Genomic DNA, 24,814 nt, shown 5'->3' with positions numbered 1-24,814 from the left:
ATGATAATATTAATATTAATATCAATATTAATAATATTATTATTAATAATATTTTCAAAAAATTTAATATTAATATTAACACTATTATTAATATTTTTTTAAAAAAAATCATATTATTATTTATTAATATTAATAATAATAATATTTGGGGCGGGTTCAGGGATGGGGATAGTATTCTCATACCCGCCCCGAACCCGCCCCATCCCCAAAAAATCAGGAATCCCCATCCCCATTTCGGGTTTTCCCCGCGGGGCCTCAAACTCGCGGGAAAAATTGTCATCCCTGTGGATATGTTTTCGCTCATAACAAAAGTAGACTTTCGAATTCTGCACATGTGACGACAGATAAATTCTGATTCCAAGTCTCAATTCAAAAGTTATGAGCTTTTAAAATTTGAAGGGTTATATTGGACTTCAACATGGGTTGGGTATGCATCAGTATACGACTACCATGCTTATAACAAGGGTGAGTATAGATTCTGCATTCAATCAGTTCACTGTCTTCATTTCAAAATATCATGCAATTATCACTACAAGAAAACAAGGCTTCAGAAACAGATTTCTAAAACGGAATTAAAATCCGTTTCAAAGTTTAGTAAATCAGAAACAGATTTTCTACAGAATTAATAATCCGTTTTAGTTAAATAAAATAAAATATACAAAAAATAAATTTGAAACAGAATTTAAAATGAATTTGAGATGAAATTGTCAATAAATTTTTATAAACAAAAATAAATACAGATTATAAATAAATATTTGAAATAGAAATAAAATCTGTTTCTAAGTTTTTATAAATTAAAGAATGATTTTCTACTAAATCATTAATTTGTTTTACTTTAATAAAATATAATATAAAAAACTGAACTAGAATTTAAAACCAATTGAAGATAAAATAAAATATAAATTTTTATTAAGAAAGTAAATATGGATTATAAAAGAATTTGAAATCATATTTCTATTAAAAATTATTTAAAATTTAACGAAGATAAATTTATTTTATTTTTAAAAATATAATGTATAAAATGAAATTTGAGATGAAATATGAAATAGATTTGAAACAAAATTTTATATAATTTTTTTAAAAAATATATTAAGTATAAATAGATTTTTAAAAAAATGTTAAAAATATCATTTAAAATATAAACAATTGAGATAAAAAATTAGTTTCTAAATTAATAAAATTTGTGATGAAATAAACTTGGATTTATAAATTTATGTCATTATTCTCAAATATTATGGACTATTTTTTCCCTAAAATTTATTAGCCTATAATATTTTTTTCTTAATATGTTTTTTTTTTGCTTGAGCCCTCTTTGTAACCTCAATCAACCCTTCCCTTTCTTTCTCTCGTCGCAGTAATTTCGTGGGATTTCCTCGCTCGACCGCTGATAACTAACATTTTGATGCATTATTTCTGTCCTTAATTTTCATGTTTTAATCCTTTCGTATGATTAATTGTTTATTCTTATTATATTTATTGAGTTGGATTCATATTATGAGTTTTGTTATAATTTTTCTTATTTTTATGGATTTCTACTTATAATTATGTACTTTTATTTTTTATAGATTGAGCTCAAGTTGAACCAAATTAAATATAAAGACTTGAGTTAATGAGAAGCCCAATATGAAGAAATCTGAGTCATTGGATTATATCTAAAGCAAATTAAATGAAAGATTTATATCTGATTAATTCTAGCTGTTCATTAAGATCTAGTTGATTCTGACCAATCTGTGTAGATCTAGCATGATCTGAGCCGCTCATCTTGATCTAGCCATCCTGACCATTTAATGGGTTCTAGTGGATCTCGACCATTCACTCAGATTTGATCTCAACCGCTCTATCAGATCTGGATTGATCAGAACCGTCGGATCAGATCTTGTGAAATAAAATCCACAAGCAAGCATCTTCTTCTCCTTCGCTCGGTTTCTCACGCTGCGAAGGCCGGTATGCCACTTCTCCCTTCTTCGCCATCACTCCACCAAAGGGGCCGGCGGTCCGCCGCCACTCCACCGCCGCCGGCCGGCCATCTCCTCTCCATCTTCCCATTGTCATTTTCTACCCGCGATTCCAGCCAACGCCATCATTTCCTCCAGTGGCTTTTCGTGATTGTCTGCCCCGACGTGCCGACACCAGCATCCAGGCCACGACGGAATTTCTCTACTTCAGATCCAAACCACAACCCTCTTCTCTTCGGGCTAGAAGATAAGAGGTCCTTCATAGTCAACATCCAGCCACGACATCTCCAAGATCTGGCCGCCCAAAGCAAGCGGCGGTCCTCTTTCGGAGAGCTCTTCACTTCATGCTCAGCACTGGCTTCCCACAGACATCTCCGACCTTCATCAGATTCTGAACAGCAAGCTTCTTCTTCAATGGTCGATATGTTGATTTGCATGGTTGATTGTTTGATGTTTTTGTACTTAAGCTGTTCTCCCATGTTTTAGGTTTGCATGTACCCATGTCATTTTGATTCATGCTCTTAAGGTGTTTGACAAAATGTTTCTTCCAATAGTTAGGTTTAAATTCGTGCACTTTATTTTACCTAATTTCTACTGGTATTGTCTCTTTCAATTGCTATAAATTCTGTTATTCGTTTGGATGCAATTAGGATTAGATTTCTTTAATGCTCTAGATTTCATTCAATGCTTAATTTCCACATAGGCCTGCAAGTCATTTGAGGAATCACAGGTCGATAATTAATTTCCAACAATATTTTTTTCTTCTTAGTTCTTCTTCTTCTTCTTTAATTTGCTTATATATATAAAATCTATCTTGATGTTGCAGGAGGAGATCACCAAGGAATTTGAGGAGAGGAAGATTGAACTCGAAGCTAAGGCTCTAGAGATCTATCAGGCCTCAGACGCTGATACCAAGGTCTGCATTACTTGTCAAAGTTAAATTTGATCGGAATTCCATAAAGAACAAGGTATGTGGCTTCTTGGTGTACCCTAGTATGCTGTATTGCCTCAGCACATATCTTGCTCTGTTGCCTCGTTTCGTTGCATGAACACTACAGTGGTGATAGAAATGCTTCTATCTTATTTTCTGATATTCGCTGCATTACATGATTCAGTTGTAACTTATGACTAATGTTTAGTTCAATTTCATATTACTTGAATCAATCATTGCAGGTATGTTGCTGAAAAATTTGTACATAACAATGTGGTTTCTTAATCAAGAAACTACTTTTCATTAAATAAAAGGCGGTTGACATTCCGTGTTGAATCATTAAATTGGTTTAGTGGTTCCTCTCCTATCAATGCTAGGCAACTGCAGTGCAAGGTAAATACTAAATGATGTCTTTTAAACTTGTTAGATTGCTTTACTGAGATACAATATATCCATGATTCCAAATTTTGTAAATTGTATTAGAATATAATGTCAAATATCAAGGTCGAAGACTTGGTCGGTGTTCCATATGTAATTTCATATATTTTGATTGGAAAATCTTACTGAATAAGACAGTAGTTTTCTAAAATTGGGTTTTAAGAATCTGGTGACTCATTGCTATTGTTAAATATCTATCAAAGTAATTTATATATGTTTGGTTCAAAATTCAAACTCCAAGAGTTTCTTTTTCTAGTGTAAATATAATTGCAAAAGAAATTTATTATTTAGTCTGATATGATCTCGTTTGTACGAGTGTAGCATTTCAAGAGGACCAGAAAATAATGGTGAAAAAAGTTTGGTTGTGCATCAATCGACCAGGGTTTAGCTGTTGGAAAATTTGTAGCTTTCTACTAAAATTAAGTGTATGTATGTTCATGAGTTATTTTGGACTCTCAGGATGAAAAGTGCTTCCCCTTTTGTTGAGGGGTTTTGAAGATTGCAAGGATGACAAATAAGTCAAGACTTGGAAAATCAGTTAGGATAATGAACTTGATATCAATTAAAAATATAATCGGTTGATCAGAATGTTGTTGATGACATATTTGCGAGGATATAAGAATTATGACCCAGACTCAAGTATAGATTTTTAAACAAATAATGTCATTGCATGTTAATTGCCCTAAGTTTGATTATCTCATTTCTCCCCTAGGTTGTGGTCCAAATCTCAATGGAGATAATATAAATTTGTACTATTAGTAAGTAGTCTTTTTTTTTTTTTGATATATGTTATTTCATTGCATGCTTGTTTTTATATTTATTAAACTTACTCATTTCATGTTTTGATTTTGCTAGATTGTTTCAACAAACTTGGTTGGTTCATTAATCCGTATGAAGTAATTCATCTCATGGAGTTCGAGACAAGGGAGGGCAAAGGCAAGAAATCATAGACATGCATACTACTAGCAAGAGGATATATGAAGACATTATTGAAAGTAACAAAGTATTGAACTTCTTATCACAAAAAATGGGAAGAAAAGTTTGTCAAGTAAGGTAGGCAAAGCAAAGAAAAGGAGAAGGTTTGTAAAATGATTCAAGAGGTGAAATATTCAAATCATTTATATCTAGGAGGATATGATTCTTGTGATCATGAGCGTCGTGATAGAATGTAAAGATTAGATTACTTAAGGTGAGATTTAAAAATTTATACATTTGCTTAGACGATGTAAATATTTATTTATCCCAATGTTAATTTTATGATAATTTTGGATTAGAAATTAGTTATTTTAAATATTTATTTGAAATGCGTGTGTTTCTTGTAATAGATAAGAATATAGAAATATAATATAATAAAAAATAGCAATATATTAAAAAATAAAATTATATTTAGATTTATAAATATAATTATAAATAAATTTATAAACAGATTAAAATTATTTTTTATATCTTATTTAAAACGGATTAATGACGGATTTAAAACAAAATTTAGAGACAGATTTTGTATTTGAAATTTATTTTATTTGGTTAATTTAAAAACAAATTTAGAAACGACTTTTTAATCTGTTTCTAAATTAGAGACGGAATATTTTCGTCTCTTAAATTAGCAACGGGGCTTTCAATAACGGATTTTAGATACGGAATATTTTGTTTCAAACCTTTTTTAGAAACAGAAAAGTGACTTTCAGAAACTGATTTTTTCGTCTCTGAAGCCCTGTTTTCTTGTAGTGTATTTATACAATAATCAATCTTCTCTACAAATAAACTTAAATCTCTAACCAATTGCTTTATACTATAGAAGCTATTAGTCATTATATTATCAGCAGGGAGCAACTCTGACATCAATTGTCATATGTCATAGTAACATCTTTTTTAAAAAATGATGCTCTGCTTTCATATTTAAGAACCTTACAGTAGCTGATAGTTGAGAATGACTAGAAGGAATGTCTTCTCACACTTCTGTTTCACTAGCCTTTAACATTTTATATAGTTGCTAATATTCAGGTATTGGTATTTCATCTATATTGGAATAATCAACTGCATTCATCACATTATAAACCATTGATTGCATTGCAATATCATTAGTTAATGGTTCCCCAACAATTGTGTCAGATGACAAATCACTAGAAGGCCCAATTGGTTCATACAAATAAGTCTCTTTATGACAGTACTAATTATAGTAATTTGATACAAAATTATTTTTACATATATGTACTTTCACAGTATTCTCATCATGAAAGACTCTATTTCTACATTTGCAATATTTACACAGACACTGTAACTTGGCACCATCCATACATTTTAAATGACTCTTAGCAAAGTTCACAAACTATTCAACTTCAGCAATAAAATCATCTCTAATAAATCTATTTTTTAATCAATTGTACATACAAATTTTGTTCATATACATTGTTACCTAATGAGAATGTAATTTCATACAATTCGTTACAAAATATATGGGTTACCAAAGCTATTAAATTGAGAATTAAAAATATAATTTGTTTTCCCACCTATCAACCTAGATCACAAGAAATCTAGATTTCAGATGAGACAAATAACAAACTATACTGCCTTTCATGTTCCAACCAAAGATAATGAGTTCTAAAATTAATATAGATGTAAATATACCAATACTAAAATAACAAAATAACTATATCTTATAGATCAAAATACTAACTTAACATAATCTAAATTCAACTATATAAAATAGCATATATGTTCTATTTAATAAATTATATCTAAAAATGAGTAGTCTAACCAGAGAAGAACAGCAAATACAATATATTATAAAATAAAAAAATAGCTAAAATTATTCGCAAACAATCACAATAAAGGAGTAGCTGAGCTTGCGGTAGACCGAGCTTGTAGCTGCAAGCTAGCAGCAGGCCGAGCTCGTAACCGTGAGTTGCTAGCCAGCCAAATTCATGGCAGGACCAAGCTAGTGGCAGTAGACTTATGGCCAACCAAGTTGTCGGCCGTGAGTTGACGGTCAGCCAAGCTGTCGACCGCGTGTTAACGGTCGACCAGATGTCAACTGCATGCTGGTGGTTGGCCAAACTGCCAATCGCGGCCAAGCTCGTGAGCTAGCAGTCGCCCAAGCTATAGCTGGCCAAGCTGCCGGCCATGAACTAGCAGCCTGCCAAGATGCCGACCGCATTTTAGCGGCCGTCCACGTTGCCAGCCGCAGCCAAGCTGGCAATCACGGCCAATAACTAGCTACCAATAAAGTCGTCGATCGCATGCTGGTGGATTTTGGAAGAGGGAGAGACGATGGAGAGAGCTTACCGGAGATGTCAATGAAGCTACTAGAAGAGGATTCGAGAAGGAGCCTTGCTCGTGAGAAAAAATCGGGGTGTGCCCTAATTTTTCAACCGGGATTACAGATGGGAATATTATTTCCATCGGTATTTACCGATGGAAATATAATTCTGTCGAAAAAATATTGCCAGAATTGTAATTCCGTCGGGAAAATATTGTCGAAAATAAATTCTATTGGTAATCCTGCTAAAAATTTCCAACGGAAATATAATCCAGTCGGTAAATCTCATTAATTCTATGGCAAGTCAAATTTCCCGACAGAATCCCATTTTCCATCGGAAAATATCGATGGAAAATGCATTCCATCGATAACTACCAATGGAATATTTTTCTGTCAGTATACTCCATCAGTATTTTTACTTTTTCATATGGGTGTGATACAAGTAAGAATTCAAATTCTGCACAGGCAAGAAGAAGGAACACTAGCACTGGTTGTCTTTCGAGACAATAGATGGCAAGGCGATCAAGCCATCTTTGCTACAATGGAAATTGACTTAACACATGGAAGTCAATTAGTTTATGTTATCCCTGACACAATGCTTACAGTTTCTGATTTTTACAGAAATATACAAGTGTCAATACTTGCACGGGGATATGAAAACTGGAGAAACGGGGAAGCCAACTTACTGGTCACACGAGGACTGGTAGGTCGATTATCTAATACACCTAACGTTGGCTTTGCTTATGAAATCCAGAATGTGGTTGACTACTTGGCAAGTCATGGCGTAAGGGCTCTTCCAGGAAGAAGCTATAACACCAGAGATGTCTTAGGGCATAACTGGGTTATAAGGCAATCAACTGTCAATATACCCATGCAGCCTACAGAAGTTAACACAAGAAACATGCTTGATGGAAGTGTTTCACTACAGTTCAATCAGTATCAAGCAGCAACCTCATCATCTCCACCCAAATTCAATTCAAAGGATGAGGAGATACAGTCAGATGAGGAAGAACTAACAAGTCATACTATTGCAGTACTTGTTGAAGAAGAAAGCTGTGATGAATTACTGGTTAAAAGAATATCTTCGCTGGCACAACTCCCTATTAGACGAACACCAGGGGCCGCGGGGTATGATATTTCTATTACACATGCACAAGATATACCTGCTCTTAACAGGTCTTTATTATCAACGGGCATTTGTATATAAATTCCGCAAAATACCTACGCCAGAATAGCTCTCAGATCAAGCACTGCTTTGAGGGGCATTATCATAATGGGAGGCGTCATTGATTCAGACTATAGAGGCGAGGTAAAAGTTATGGCTTTCAATACAACAAATGAAGATATATTTCTTAACAAACAGGAGTGTATTGCTCAACTCATAATAGAGCACATTGCTACGCCAAATGTCCGGGATGTTGAATTATTAGGTTCAACTAAAAGGGGAACATCTGGATTTGGCTCAACAACAATGAAGCAGGTTTGCTCTAGTACTAAAGCTAATCCTTTATGCCTGGGTTGTCATTACTATTGTAGTGATGAAGATTGTGCGGAAGAATATGATGCATATGTAGCTACTTGTTCCAAGGCCCAAAAACAGAAAGAAATAATTTCACCCCTAACAATTAAGCCTTTCCCTGAAGAACAGTTATTAGCTATGCAGAAAAAGGTCAGGCAGTATGCAGTCGAGCAACACAAATTTTATGAAGAAGAGGCATATCTGGACTTACTAGATGGACCTCCATCAATGGAACGAAGTTTTGCTATCACACATCGGCAATTAAGAAGCTCAAGGGAATATAGACGCCAGTTACATGCAGAACTTGATAACATGCCATCATCTTCACAAGATTCATCAAATTCAACACAATTTTTGTGTATGCTTACAGACATCAACCCTGACAATACTAATGATGACTATCTTGATTATCTGCAATATCTAGCTTTGCAGGATTCACCTCATTATCCTACTTCTGAAGATGAATTTATCAATCCATTCACGGAAGCTGGTGGGGTAGAAATAATAGCAGCCGGCAGTACTAGTGATGTTCCGAAACCAACAGAAGACTGGGTCTCTGATTACCCACGATTGCAGCAGCTACAGGAGCAAATTTATTCTCAAGCAGAATCTGCATATAGACCACCTACTGATACTACCATGAATCCTGTTGGTTACCCCCCAAATCGTGCTCCAAAAGATGAACCTGTAAGTATGGCAGTTCCACCCACAACCAAGCCAAAATTCAAGCATAATGATCAGTCTGAATGGTGGAATCTACCAACAGCCCATCAACAAACAGGGGCGATTCTTACACTCCCACCCCAGTTACATAGAATAGAAGATGTTTTCTTAAGATGGGAAGCAGTCACCAAGAATGTAGTAGCCCTACAGAATTTCACAGACACTCAAGATAAGGCTGACTATATTGAGAATTTGCTTGGGGAGACAGAAAGGTTAACCTGGATACAATGGCGAATGGCCTATCCAAATGAATATCAAGAGTTGATCAATTCAAGTGACGGAAGAAATGATACCCAAAATATAATTTCTCAAATAAGAAGGGTATTCTTGTTAGAAGATCCATTTCAAGGATCAACCGACATGCAAGACAGGGCATATAGAGATCTTGAGAGACTTAGTTGCCAGCAGGTAAAAGATCTCATTCCATTTCTAACTGATTATATGCATCTTGCTTCAAAAACAGGAAGATTATTCACTGGACCAGAGCTATCTGAAAAATTCTGGCTAAAACTTCCTGGAGAATTGGGTCGACGCATTAAAGCGGCATTCGAAGAAAAATACCAGGGCAATACCATGGGTGTACATCCCAGGGTAATATTCACCTACAAATACTTAGAGGAAGAATGCAAGAAGGCAGCTTTTAGCAGATCCCTCAAAGACTTAACTTTCTGCAATCAAATGCCTATTCCGGGATATTATAAAGACCCAAAGAAGAAGTATGGACTCAGAAAGTCCACCACTTACAAGGGCAAGCCTCACCAAACACATGCACGAGTAGAGAAAAAGAAGCATCTACTATGAAATAAGAAATGCAAGTGTTTCCTTTGTGGCGAAGAAGGTCATTTCGCAAGAGACTGCCCCAAAGAATTTAAGAACACAAAAAGAGTGGCTCTTTTTGAAGGATTGGAAATTCCCGATGAATATGAAATTCTGTCTGTACAAGAAGGAGATGAGCCCTCAGACGCTATATTCAGTATATCAGAAGGGGAAGACCACCAGGTGAATACTATTCTTAACCAAGAATTTCTATTTATTTTTATAGAACAGACAAACTCCTATATGATAGGAAAGGCAGAAGGGTGGCAACCTATGGTGAAAATATCAAAGGTACAGCATGACTGCAATCACATATGGGAAATCAATGGAGAGATAGTACCCCCTACCAAAAATGCACATGTTGCAAAAGGGAAACTATGCAAAGGCACCGTATGCACTGCAGTACTTGCCATATAACCTCATGTGGTATGTGTACAAGGAATTACTTCGACATGAGCATACCCGTGGAAAGGTCAGTACCAGTTCCTTTTTCCCCTACTACATTAATTCAAGAACAACAAAATTATATTGCATGGTCAGTAGCGGAAATTGAAAGACTGAAGCAGGAAGTTATCAGCACCAAATTATTAGCAGAAATACAGATTGAGACATTAAAGAAAGAATTTGCTGCTGAGAAAGAAGAAATGCTGAGAATTAATAGTGCCAACACATTAGAAATGGACACTGAAAATGAAGAGCTCCATCTCAAGCTTGACCGCCTGGAGTTAGAAAACAAAGATCTTCTAAAAAGATTAGAGAAAGGCAAGGAATCCTTTAATCCTGAAGAAGAAGATGAAGAAACATTTGAAGATGAAATACATGTTTTGATCGATTCAGGAAAGGAGAAAGTCTTCTCTATAGAAGAGGCAAAACAACCAAGGCCCAAAACAAATGGCCTTTTTAACTTGGTGGTAGAACTTTCTATCCCAGGGGTAGACAGTTTCAAAGTAAACGCCATCCTTGACACCGGCGCTACCACCTGCTGTATAGATCAGGTATCAATACCTCCTCTTGCCATTGAAGATAATACTTTTGTTGTTAATTTCAGTGGTATCAATTCAAAGACAACAGCCAACAAGAAGTTGAGATATGGTAATATGAAGATAGGGGATCATCAATTCTGGATACCCTACACTTATGCTTTCCCACTCACATTGGGCGGAAACATTACCATGATCCTAGGCTGCAATTTCATTCGAGCTATGCATGGGGGAGTTCGCATAGAAGGAAATGAGGTAACATTTTATAAAAATGTTACAACTATACATACTCAACAAATTGTTCCTGCAGCCTCTGTTATTGAAGAACTAGAGTTGGAAGAGGAAGAATATAATCAAATCCAGGAACAAGTATGCTTATGGCAACCTGGACAGCATCTTCAAGATCTGATTGCAGAATTAACCAACACTGGTTACATTGGGGACAATCCAATGAAATATTGGGAGTCTAATGTAGTAACCTGCAAGCTGGAGATTAAGAATCCAGATCTGATAATTGAGGATCGACCACTTAAACATGTTACACCTCAAATGCAAGATTCTTTCCGCAAACATATCAAGTCTCTGCTGGATTTAAAGGTCATCAGGCCTAGCAATAGTTGTCACAGAACTACTGCAATTATAGTCTACTCAGGTACCACAGTGGACCCCAAAACAGGGAAGGAAACAAAAGGAAAAGAAAGAATGGTCTTCAACTACAAGCGACTGAATGACAATACTCACAAGGACCAATATAGCCTCCCAGGTATTAATACTATAATACATAGGGTGGGGAGAAGCAAGATCTTTTCCAAATTTGATCTCAAAAGCGGATTTCATCAAGTAGCCATGGATCCTGATTCAGTCCCATGGACAGCCTTCTGGGTACCTGACGGGCTTTTTGAATGGCTCATTATGCCCTTCGGCCTCAAAAATGCTCCTACAATCTTTCAGCGCAAAATGGACAACTGCTTCAAAGGTACTGAAAAATTCATAGCAGTTTACATTGATGATATTTTGGTATATTCAGAAACTGAAGAGGAGCACCGAGAACATCTGAAGGCCCTTCTCAAAATATGCCAGAAAAATGGGCTAATACTGAGCCCAACGAAGATGAAGATTGGCAGCCCGACTATAGAATTTCTAGGGGCTACCATTGGAAATTCAAATATTAAACTTCAACCTCATATTATCTCCAAAGTAGCCAATTTCAGTAATGAGGAGCTACAAACCACCAAAGGGTTGAGATCTTGGTTGGGGATCTTAAATTATGCCCGCTCTTATATCCCTAATCTGGGAAAAATCCTTGGTCCCCTATATTCTAAGACATCTCCAAACGGGGAAAAGCGCATGAATTCTCAAGATTGGGCGCTAGTTAACAAGGTGAAATCTATGATTAAATACCTTCCAGATTTAGCAATACCTCCTGCAAATTGCTATGTTATAATTGAGTCTGATGGCTGCATGGAAGGATGGGGAGGGATTTTGAAATGGAAACCTCAAAAATATGATCCCAAGACTGCATAATTAATCAGTGCTTATGCAAGCGGCAAGTTTTCCCCACTGAAATCCACTATTGACGCGGAAATCCATGCCATAATGAATTGCATGAATAGCTTCAAGATATATTATCTTGATAAAGAGGGGCTTCTTATTCGCACAGATTGCCAGGCAATTATAAGCTTCTTTAACAAAATCGCGCAAAACAAACCTTCACGAGTCCGTTGGATAGCATTTACGGACTTCATTACTGGACTAGGCATTCCTGTCCACTTTCAGCACATAGAAGGTAAAGACAACACCCTAGCTGACACATTATCTCGCTTGGTTTCTTTTATTGCAGGCCCATGGACCCTTTCAAACGAAGACGAATTGATAATGCAACAATGGGAGGAAACAATTCATCAGTTGCAAGCCAAGCCCAACAACAAAGCAACCCAACATTTAAAGAGCCTTATCACTTTTTGGCTCAGTACAAGGAAGTCTCCTCCAGCCACGGCCCAAGAGTGTGCACTATCCTGGAAGAAGATGTCAGAAGACACTTGGCCAACATCGAAAGGACCGTTGCAAACCAGCTCATCCACAACATCCTGGAGCTCAAACTTATCCACGACATCAAGGAAGAAGACTTTAGCATCAGGAGTGAACACCTCAAAAGACTTTACTTTAAAGATGCCTTACCCAGCGTCTCAGCTGTAAAGAAGTCCTTATTCACCGCCTTTCTGCAACTACAAGACACCATCCAGCACATGGTGGACACACCACCATAAGAAGACAGAGCGTGGTGAGCCCAACAAATCCAAAGTAGATTTGCTTTAAATAAAAGCATATTCCAATTCACATGGACTGAGCCTCGGGGAGCCGTCCAAATGAAAAAGAATCTAGCCTTAGCTGTAAAAACTATAGGCTGTGCTGTAAAGCTTGTGAAGGGATAAGAAAGAGCAACAGAAAAGGATACTAGTGAGTGATGACGAGGCCCATAAGCGCACTCAGCTCATCTCTATCCTTCTCCTTCTCTCTTCTATATAAGTACCTAGTTAGCTCATTGCAGAACACACACCACTTCACGGTACAAGTTCTACTTTGAGAAGTCTAAGCTTGTAAGTTTTAAGTTCTTGTTCAGTTCCTTTTCTTATAATTTAGTCCTGTACTTGTCTCTTTGGTACATTATCTAAGTTATTTGAAAAGAAGACGTTTCCGCGACTTTTTGGTATCAGAGCTAATTTTTATGGCTGAGTAAACCCTACTCAGGGTATTCACAGGGGAAAGGATGGGTATGGTAGCGATTTTCTATATATGTTGTTCTTAAAACAATAAAAGACATCTTTCTTTAAAACTCGGATAAGCGAATTGCAACTGTTAATCAGTTATAGCAAACTCCGAGGGCATGTTTAGCGAATTGCAACTGTTGATCAGTTATAGCGAAGACATGAACTGATATAGTGTCTGAGTAATTGAGCCCTAAAAGTTTATCAAACTGAAAGTTTTGTGGTAATAAGGCGACCGGGGAACGACGAGTGGATTGCAAAAGAACAAGTCCTAACTTGGTAACAAGGCAAGGGATGCCGATATAAATCCAAGGGCACACCTGTGTGAGCAAGAAAGCTTTTAGAACCCTCTAAGCTGTAAGCCATGATTCTTAAGAAAGGTAAACCATAGGGTACAGTTATAATTGTGTCTATGTCCAGACGTTGGGAAGAACACATACAGGAATGGTATACTAAATCCCATACCTCGAACCTAGAATACCTTGATTTAGCAAAAATAGAAAAACGGCCTACTAAAAGAGAATTAGCTCACAACATCTCAGTAATATACGACAGAGTTTGTCTTTCCTGTAGAGTTCACCTCAAAAACTTCAAACAAATACAGGAACAATTAGAAGAGTTAAAGGTTGAGAACCAAAAACTCAGTGAGGCCTTGAAAAACCTTACTAAGGAGGTTTTAGAAAACAAACCATTAACCAAAAGGCAACTAGAAGATCTTATCATAAAGATAACTGAGCAGCCAAAGCAAATTGAACAGCAAACGCTACAGTTATCAGAGGAATTGAAGCGAAAAGTAGAAAGGTTAGAAACCTTGCTACACAAGGTTGAAGGTTGGGTGTTTTCATGAGCTATATAAATACTAAAGCCACAAACTCATATAAAGAAGCACTTCAAGCTACTGAAGGTATAGAAGCACCAGCTGCAGGCTTTTGTAAACCCGCTGACTACAAAGGAGGTATTAGCCCTTTAGTTATCAAGCTAGCATGGAATCTCCACGGTTGTATCCACAAGTACTGAATGATCCATTGAGCAGAAATCAACATAACTTTATTTAGTCAACTAACATAACAAGCCACAAGTGCATTATATATGTCGAATTCTTGCACGCTTGATATACACATCAAAAAAACCTAGGCAAAATTTAACTTAGTTCTTTGTCAAACACATCAAAATGCCCTAATCAAACTCGACCATAAGGGAGCATTATTTCTCCAACAAATTGTTCATGATCACCACTACACTAAGGCAGAGATCCTCAAGAACAACATACCAACAATCAATTTTTCATATCTCTCTATTTCAATTAGATTCCCGGATGCCCTTTGTCAATTAGTTTGTATTTTATTTTCTTAATAATTTCCTAATAGATTATTATGTCAATCACAATATAAAAAAAATTACATTATGATGTTTATCTCAAGCTAAAGAATCTTATTGACTACATCAATCATTATGGCATTCCCATCATAAAAGACACAAATAATCTATATACCATACGGGTCATCTGATCTAATGTAAAATGGTAAACTAAAATCTTTTTGTAGATATCGCTGTTGGAGCTAATGATGGTGTTGCAATATCAGCATGGGCAAAATGACAATATAACAACACTATTGAGGTCAAGTTGTGATTAGAATTGGATCCTATCACTTTAAAATGAATTTGTCTCACATATGATCCTCACGGAATACTATATTCGTCTATGAAAATAATGACTTTTATATTGTGATAGCAAATCATGAGATTTTCGGACGAAGATGCTTTCACAATGTAAGTATGAAATATTTGTTTGACAATATGTTACCGGAAATATTAAAAAATTAGTTGAATTTAAATACATCAAATTAAATTCAGTTTATCTATCAAGATGACTTGAGCAGATAATCTCAGCTTACTAATAGGGGTTGGTTTCTGCTAAGTGCTCACTGCAGAGTGGCTGAGCGAGCAGAGCAGCCGAATGACCGAGCAGGCATAGCGACAGAGCAGCAGAGTGATTGATCAGACAGTCGAGTGGCAGTGTAGCCGAGTCAAGAGCTAGCAAGTCGTCCGAGCGGACTTATCAATCGAGCAAGAAAACCGTCCGAGCAGGCAAAGTGGCAGATCAGGCTGAGCGGGCAAGTACTCAACCGAGCAGAGCAGAGTATCTGCGAGTAGTGCGGTCGAACAACAGATCAATCTGAGTAACCGATTGGGCAAAGTAGCCGACCGGGTATAGTGGTCGAGCGGGGAAAGGCGGGGCTACCTAAAGGTAGAGTAGCCTGAGCGACAGAGCAGCTGATCAGGACGAACGACTGACCAAGTAGTGTGGTCGAGTAGCAGATAAACCTAGCGGCAGATCGACCGAGTTGGGCAGAGCGACCTTACAGTAAAAGGCAGGGCATCTCGAGTGGCAGAGACTCGAGTGGGTAGAGCAGTTGAGCGGGTGAAGCAGGTGAAGTGGGCGAAGCGGGCGAAGCAATCGAGCGCACCGAGGCCTGCGATGGTCGCAATTTTCTTGAAATAAATTCACCCACCTTCGGCTGTGCTTCAAGGTTTTCTATAGTCGTCTGTTTCTTAGGATACAACAGTTAACCATGATGGACACCAAGCACTAGTGGTCACGGTGAACTGAGAGGTACCTGACTGCTATCACTGATACTCTGCCGAGCAAGAGATGCACAACAGAGGAGGAGGAGGAAAAACGTAGGTAGAGAGCTTCAACTTTTTTATTGTGTGTGTGTTTTTTTTTTCAAGGCCATGATCTCCCTTTATATATATAGAAGTAGCATCCCTCACCTACATTGAATGCTATATAATGACCATTCAATATTCCGAGATTAATAAAATAAAAAGAAGGTGGCAAAAATATTAGTTATTCCACTTGGACAAATTTTGCCCTGATTAGTCGACATTTGGCACACATAGGTCATACTTGCACATGAGTCAACATAATTCAGTACAATAATCCAAGCCCTAGATTTGCACCTCCTACGTACCCACACGAGAGAAAGTCTCTCATACATTTATTCATATTATTAATGCATGTGAACCAATATAAACTAATTAATATGCTTTGAATCTCTCAATGTGGAACTAAAGTCTCATTCACAATGAAATTTCTTTTCTCTTTCACCTCTTATTCATTCACATATATCCAACAATACTTATGCTTGTATTCTAAACTAAATGAATGAATTTGCAAAGAAGAGACCTATTTATACTATGTGAAGGTTTAAAGGAGCCTCTTGATTCAATCATATATGAATCGTCCAATTTGAATTCAATGATCTAGATCACATCTTATATTCATCTATTTCAAAATTAATAGCTCAAATCGAGTCTCATCTAAAGAGCACTTTGTGCTTCATTTGAATGCATACGATCCATTCATCTTAATCTGATGATACAAATTAAGTCGCCACTGATCCATAGCGAGTCCACCCAATTCTCAAATCATATCATGCCACAAATCCATACTAAGCCCATACAATAAGAAATACTCCTCAAGCATGACAACACTGATGCAATGGTTCATTAGCGGTAATATAATTAAGTTTGAAATGTAATTGAATTATATGTGGTTGGTTTTATAATTCAAATTATAAAATTTTATTACATATTATTGGTTTTTTATAATTCAGATTCCAGTACATTATAATTTTAAAGTTATATTAAATAAAATAATTAATCTTATAATAAGATTATTACAGGCTAATTATATCTCACTAAATATAGCCTAAGTGTAAAGTACATCCTAAAGCACCCAAATGTGTATGCGTGTGCTTGGCCGGTACACACCGCCCTCACACTATCCAAGCACGGGTTAACTGGAACCAACTAAATCTCAACAATGCAAAACATAATATAAGTAAGGTTTAATATTCTTTTCCTTTCCTATGTGAGATAATCTTATATCATCTTTATTTGTATTCACTTTAATAAGTAATTTTTCTATTCATCCAAAATTGATTTAAAAAATAAATATTCTAAAATTATTTACTGAAAATATAGATTTCAATTTTCTAATCAATTTTAAAATTTATGTGACGAAATCCACTTGAATTATTTTTTAGAAGTTTATTAGTTTAAAACTAATTAATTTTCCAACAATCTCATCATCCCAAAGTTGTCTCAGGTCATCCCAAAATTAGGAAAGCTATTTGATTTAGTTTGGTAAACTGAAAAGGAATGAAATTATAAAGCTGTTTGGTGATCTGAAAATCAGGCATTTAGTTGAGGAAACTTATAAAAATGCTAAAGGAATGAAATTATCTAATAATCTCCTACAATGTGCATTGATTTCATCTCATAACTGGAAGAATATTTTTTTTTTCAAAATTTATTTATAAATTAAAAATAGGAGTAACATATATGATATATTATTAAAAATTTATATTCAATTTATTAAAATATCAAAAGTTATGTCCCATTTAGTAATTCAGTTCCAATTCCAAAACCCTATCAATTTAATTGGTTTTTTTCGGCTCGGCGGAATAAAGGAAGAAAAAATAAAACCCGCTGCGAATTCCAAAATGGCGAGTCATTCACCGCGCGACCCCAACGAAGAAATAATAAATAATAAATAATAAACAGGAGTCCTCGCGACTGGAGGTTTCGTCCGTTGAAATGATCGCAGTGGTGGGGACAATGGCAGGGCCCGAGGGCGTCCAGGTTCATTTCACTCCCCCATTAAAAAAATCCTAAATCCTTTTTTGTTTTTAAACGCGCTGCAGGGGAAGAGTTTGGTGCCTGCACGGCCGTACTTGTGGTTATTACCACCCCTCTTTTTGCTAAATGTATTTCGTTTTCTCCGAGTTGTTACCAATCTCGATTACGGTGGAGTTAACGTTTTTTTTGGATTTAGTGAGGTACTAAGGAGGAAATTGAAAGGTTAGCAGCAATTTAACCCTTCGTTTTCGACGGTAGGTACTAGCCGTGTAATCCGCAGCTGCAGCGGTTCGGATGAGAACTTTCAAATCTCGTTCGTCGGATGGAAGGACGAGGCGAATCGGAACCGTCGAAACTCGGCATTCTTAGATCCGCGGCAGGGGTTGCGACAGTAGAAAGGAGAGAGTAGTGGGGTGAGAATAGCAAAAGACAGCCCCTTTCTCTCGGACGCCCTCGCTATTGCTTCTTCCCACCTTCTCATCTGCTCGTCCTCTTTTCCAACGCCTTCAGTCATCGGAATGCGGGAGCAAGTTACGTGGAGAGAGATTGACGGCCGGGCTGGCCTGCCCTGCCCTTTCCTCGCCCGGGGGGCTGCGGCCCCTGGCTGCGAACGGTGATGGTGTGAAGAGGCCTGCAGAAATTGGTTTTGCCAGGGTGCTGGACTGGAGATGGTAGTATTACTCTTAAAGGTGGAGGCCCTCTCTCTCGCTTGCTGCTAGGGGGTTTTCCGGTCGGCCGGTGACATTATTTTGGCTCCGAACTGCGGGATCTTTGTAGCTGCAGTTGGAATTGGGAGGGACGAAATGGAAAAGGTGAGGTTTCTTTGGTAACAGATCTGTAAAAAAGCTTAAGTTTTTCTCAGATTTGATAGGTGCCTTGCCTTTTAGCAGGTTATATCTTACCTTCTTCCCTTTTCTTTTCTGTACATAGGTATTAAATTTCTCTCATAGTCGTTTTTTTTTTTCCCACAAAAGTGTTATCTTTCTCTCTCTTTTTTTTTTTTTGGGTTTTCACTAGTTATTTTTGTCGTGCTTCTGGGGGAAAAAAAAATGAAATTTCGTAGTCTGTTTTAACCTTTCTGAACTCTTGATCGATCATCTCAACATGGTGTTATTAGATTTTCAGTTGAAACGATAAAAAAAGCTTTAGTTATTGTTCTTTTTCTTCTCTTTTTATTGGTATTAGCGTACAATTAGAGGTTTTCTGTTCATTTGATCTAAACAAGGATCTTATGTATGTTCTTTAACCACAGATATCTAAGATTTTTGAAGTTAAATATCGAGACTTTTAGACAAGGTTGCCTAAAGTCCAGAATTTTCACCAAGTTCTTATATGATAAATCAACGTGGGGCTAGGTCTGTTTGTCTCGATTATTTCAATATTATTTAGAATTTTGTTTGCGTTTGATTGTAGGGATCTAAATAGACTCTTGGAAGACTTGGATTATAGGTTTCTAGTAGTGTTCTTATTGTGCAACCTACAAGCTTGGGGGTCTTTAGCGTATGAAATGTACCCAGTGTTGTAGCTCAAATGTTAAGAGCATTGTGCCATGGAGTGCTGATCTTTTCCCTGCTATTGTTTGCATCTGCCAGTGAGATAGGATACCCACGATGCAACTGCGATGGGGACAGCTTTTGGAATGTTGAGAACATTTTCCAGTGCCAAAAAGTGAGTGACTTTTTGATTGCTTCAGCTTACTTCTCCATTCCACTCGAACTCTTGTACTTTGCCACATGTTCCAATATATTCCCCTTCAAATGGATTGTCATACAGTTTGGAGCCTTTATTGTTCTATGTGGATTGACACATTTGTTAAATGTGTTCACATACGGGCCCCACTCGTTCCTTCTGATGCTAAGCTTGACAGTTTCTAAATTCTTTACTGCTCTTGTATCATTTGCCACAGCGATAACCCTCTTAACCTTGATACCTCAGCTCTTGAGGGTCAAGGTGAGGGAAAACTTCCTGAGAATAAAAGCACGGGAACTAGACAGGGAAGTTGTCCTAATGAAGAAACAGGAAGAGGCTAGTTGGCATGTAAGAATGCTTACTCAAGAGATTCGCAAATCACTGGACCGGCATACCATCTTATATACGACTATGGTTGAGTTATCAAAGACATTGGGCCTGCATAATTGTGCAGTATGGATGCCGGATGAGCATAAAAAGGAGATGTACCTAACTCATGAACTAAGGTTACAAAGCACCTCTAATCTGTACCGACGTTCTGTTCCTATTGATGACCCAGATATAATAGAAATTATAGGGACTAAGAGCATGAAAATTCTAAGCATTGACTCTCTACTGGGTTCTGCAAGTAGTGAAGACATGGTTCATCCTGGAGAAGTGGCAGCCATTCGCATGCCAATGCTAAATGCCTCCAATTTCAAAGGTGGAACACCTGAAGTTGTTGAAGCAAGATATGCTATACTTGCTCTTGTTGTCCCTAGGGATGCTTCAAGGAATTGGAATGATCAGGAACAAGAGATAGTTGAGGTGGTTGCAGATCAAGTTGCTGTTGCCCTTTCTCATGCTGATGTTTTAGAGGAGTCACAAATGATGAGAGAGAAGCTAGCACAACAGAATCGAGATCTGCTTCAGGCAAGACAGAACACTTTAAGAGCAAGTGAAGCAAGGAATCAATTCCAAGTTGCCATGAGCCAGGGAATGAGAAGACCCATAAATTCCATCTTGGGTTTGTTGTCCATGTTGCAACAAGAACAGTTAAGCCCTGAACAAAGACTTGTTGTTGATACTATCACAAAAAGTGGTAGTGTAGTTTCGACATTGATCAATGATGTGATGGAAATTTCTAGAATAAACAGTGAGCGAATATCTTTGGTAATGAGACCTTTCCACCTGCATTCTATGATTAGGGAAGCTGTTACTGCTGCAAGATGTCTTTGTGATTCGAAGGGATTTTACTTTGGGTTTCAAGTGGAAAATGAAGTGCCTAATCAAGTTGTTGGTGATGAGAAGCGAATTTTTCACGTGATACAGTATATGGTCGGTACTGTGTTGAGTGGATATGATAAAGGAGGTTCTCTAATGTTTCGGGTTATGGGGTATGATGGACTCATAGACAAAGAGGAACAGGAATGCTCTTCTTGGAAATTGAACTTTTCTGATGGGTATGGTTATGTGAAGTTTGAAATTGGAGTGAGAAAATTGGATATTAAAAGCTCTAGTTCATTGTCACTTCAGCACTCTAAGATGGCTGATTCTGGAGGTTTGGAGGTGGGCCTTAGCTTTAGAATGTTCAAGAATCTAGTTCAGGTAGTATTTACATTTTTTTATTTTGTTTCAAAATTCATTTAACAAATAAGTGATTTCATTTATATGTTATGGTATAGTTATTGCATGCTAATTGATGCCCAGTTGTTATTTCATTGTCTGTCTATTTTTATCTTGTATTCCTAAACATCTTTTGGAAGGGACTTCAGGGAATTGAAACTATCTCTCAACTAATTGGCTTGTTTCTCTTGCTCTGTACTGGTCACATTAAAAAGACCGTGTATGTAGCTAGGTGACTAAATTTCCTTGTGCAAATTTTATGAAAGGATTAACTTTCAACAATCCATGTTGAATCATTTAGACCTTTTGGTTTCTAACGTCTTCTGATTCCATAAAATGCATCATTGTATCTTATTCTGAACTAACATCAACTTTTGGATCTTATACACCAAATGTTAGGGTCTGCCATAGCTTGGAGGCATGTAGCCGCTTGTAGTGATGTCATAATACTGTTGGAGAAAGTAGAGAGACCCAGACACCTCAAATCCATTGTCATCTTGTTCCAGATTATATTTCACTAGATTTACCTGTATCATGCTGATGCACATAGAATTAGCCGACCCCGATAAGGTTTCGTTGTTGTTGTATGTTGATGCACAGAGAATACTGGCCATGTGAGCAACTCGATCATTAAGATCCATTACTTTTTGAACTGGATGTCAAAACTTGGTGACTGACTAGGCCTTTATATGCATCTTCAAAAATATTCTCCTGTATAACTGCTTAGTTTAGCCTTAATCTCCATGCAGTAGATCAGAAGATAAACAGCTAGTTCCTGAACAACTCATTCAACATTCTGTTTACATATGCAGATGATGCAAGGAAATATCTGGGAACTCAAGAACTCCCAAGGCCTCACGGAAAGCATAACACTTGTTCTCCGATTCCAATTGCAGCATTTGGCACAAGTGCCAGAGGGCAGAGAGTTGCATTCTGCATCTTCCACTCCAAATTTCAAAGGCCTCAGAGTTCTGCTAGCTGAGAGCGACAATGTCAACAGAGCCGTGACTCGTAAACTACTTGAGAAAATGGGTTGCCGTGTCTCATCTGTGGGCTCTGGAACCCAATGCCTTAGCTCATTTGGCGCCCCAATCACACCCTATCAACTCATAGTGTTAGACCTTCACATGCCCCAAATGGATGGGTTTGAAATTGCAACAAAAATTAGGAAGTTCAGGAGCAGGTCTTGGCCTTTGATTGTGGCTTTATCTGCAAGTGCAGAGGGTGATATATGGGATAAGTGTTTGCAGTCTGGGATGAATGGAATGGTAAGAAAACCCATAACATTACTGTCGATGGGAGAGGAATTGTACAGGGTCCTTCATAATTCATAGGGGTGTAATGCAGCTTGGCACTTGTGAGGCCCATTCCTGTTCAAATCCCTTTTTTCTTTCCTTGGACAGAGTTTTGTAACAAGCATCGGTACACAAGCATGCACACTCGAAACATGTATACAGGAATTAGATAATGGTTTTTGATTCAGCCAGGGCAAACCATATTATTATACAGCTTCTTTTTCATAACAAGTTATCCAATACCTGCTATGGTAGATAATCATACTTGCCAAGGGCCAATATAGGCAATTTTTGTCTTCATTTACACCCCTCTTTCTGGATATTGCAGAGTTGAGCTCCTCAGTTGGCTTTCTATTGCAGGCTATCAATTGATTGTGCATCTAGCAATGCCAGGCCATCAGTAATAGACATCAGGAAGCTGGCACATACAGTCAATAACAAAATTTGAGTGTTGTTAGATGGATCATCCACAAGCTGGATAGGGCGAAGAATGTTATGCCGGACGACTTAGTAGGTTAGGCATCAGCCGAAGGGTGTGGTAATTTCATCAAAGAAATGACTAATTCAATTGAAGATTTTGAGCTGCAGTAGTGAGTGGTAGATGTGGACAGTTTAGCCACTAGGGACATGAAGGAGTTAATCAGTTTGGAGGGTTGAATGTAAGATGTTAAAATCCCAATTCTCAGCCATTGACATCGAGGTACAGCTACTTGTATAATAGGAGTTTTTTTTTTAATTTTTTTTAATTTTAGTTGGTATTAGATATTTAATTTATGCTGATTAATTCTACATGATTAGTATGGCTCTATAGAAGATTTTTACTATTAGCCATCAGGATTAATCTTGTTCGGAAACTGAGTCAGACGGATCGTCAGATGAGGTGGATAGAATATTAATCGAATCATGATGTCGCGGAGGAGGGTATATTGAGATGACTTTCATGTTGATCAAGTCGTCAGAAGTCCTCTGATCAATGTTATCTGCAGCCAGTGATCTGGTCGTCTCGGTCTCTAGTATCCCGATGCTTGAGGCAAATCCAATGAACATATAAGTAAGACACTAGGACGTATAATAATGAAATGTGCATAGGATAAAAATGGAGAACGTATCTTGGCCTCGGGCGATGGCCTCGGGTGGATTGGTGAGCTGGTAGGGACATTGCTCGAGTTGTCGTGATCCGGAAGAGTAGATGACTTTGAATAGGCTGGAGAGCTGGATCTGACGACGCGGAGTTGGACGCAGTGGCACAAAATGGGACGCGAACTGGACACGCAGACCGAGATATGACATCGGCACATGGGTCGGGATAAGACATCGGTGTGCAAGTCGGGATACAATGATGACACATAGGCTGGAACACGACGGCGGCTCGAAGACTGACACACAACAAGTCATATCGGAGTGCAATGACAGTGAGGGCTCGGGGGCCCAATCGACATCGGAGGCGTACGACAATGCAGATTGAGAGCCAGAGTGTCGGATCATCGGATCTGAGATGTCGGCAGCGGTGTCGACGGTTGAGGACTGCTCGCTATGGGATGTGGAGTTGATGACAACGTTGGAAGGAGAAGGCGTGGCCGACAGTGTGCTTAACCAGCAATGAGGCGAAGGTGGCATGTAAAGAAGAAGAAGAAGAAGAAAATGTCATGGTCGGCGGTGTCCGTCGCGGCGTCAGCGTGAAGAGATCGTGCAAGGAGTCGCCTGCAGGGTCACCGGCGTCGGACGGAGAGGTAGTGTGAACTTGTCCTCGTGACGGAGGCGTGTGTGAGAGGAGAGGAGGAAGGAAGGCGGTGAAGGCGGCATCGGGGGCGTCCGCCTACGTGGGTGTGCATGCGCGGGTGGGTGACGGTGGCGACACGAAGAGGAGGAGGAGAGTAGCTGCCAGCGTCGGCTGGTGGGCTCAAGCGGAGGCTGCATGAACAGGGGAGAGGAGGCACCGAGGGAGACAGCGTAATGGCGTCAGCATGGACAGGAAGAAGGAAAAGGGATGCTCGCTAGAACGTCGACACGGCGAAGGGGAGACGATCGTGCGTGCTTGGCGGCGGTGGAGGTGTGAGTCCGGCATCGTTGGCGTGGGGAAGGAAGGAGGCGGCTCGGAGGCGTTTGCCGGCAAGAGGAGAAAGAGAGATAGAAGAGGGAGGTGGTGGTTGCTCGCCGGCGACGAGGGAGAAGGTGAAGACCGAGGCGGCATCCTC

At 38.2% G+C, this 24,814-nt stretch overlaps 1 protein-coding gene and 1 long non-coding RNA gene across 5 annotated transcripts; both read left to right on the top strand.

Annotated features, from left to right (window-relative positions):
• Positions 1-3,211: 3,211 nt before the first annotated feature.
• LOC122011723 lies at positions 3,212-4,531 on the top strand. Its single transcript, XR_006120023.1, has 2 exons — positions 3,212-3,279; positions 4,180-4,531. It is a non-coding gene; the product is annotated as an uncharacterized LOC122011723 (long non-coding RNA).
• Positions 4,532-18,465: 13,934 nt separating this feature from the next.
• Positions 18,466-22,847, top strand: LOC121985789 (ethylene receptor 2-like). Of its 4 annotated transcripts, none has more exons than XM_042539444.1 (4): positions 18,466-18,842; positions 19,444-19,698; positions 19,804-21,306; positions 22,137-22,847. In XM_042539444.1, exons 2-4 carry the CDS (start codon positions 19,561-19,563, stop codon positions 22,656-22,658), a joined length of 2,163 nt encoding a protein of 720 aa, XP_042395378.1. In that variant the 5' UTR covers positions 18,466-18,842; positions 19,444-19,560; the 3' UTR covers positions 22,659-22,847. The 4 variants fall into 4 exon arrangements, with proteins under 4 accessions (XP_042395378.1, XP_042395370.1, XP_042395396.1 ...); XM_042539462.1 differs by having other exon boundaries at positions 18,469-18,842; positions 19,623-19,698; XM_042539436.1 differs by having other exon boundaries at positions 18,467-18,842; positions 19,444-21,306.
• The last annotated feature ends 1,967 nt before the right edge of the window (positions 22,848-24,814 follow it).

Source organism: Zingiber officinale, chromosome 1B (assembly GCF_018446385.1).
Source record: "Zingiber officinale cultivar Zhangliang chromosome 1B, Zo_v1.1, whole genome shotgun sequence".
Lineage (NCBI taxonomy): Eukaryota > Viridiplantae > Streptophyta > Magnoliopsida > Zingiberales > Zingiberaceae > Zingiber > Zingiber officinale.
The sequence above is the reverse complement of the archived record's forward strand: the minus strand, read 5'-3'. Positions and strand labels throughout refer to the sequence as shown.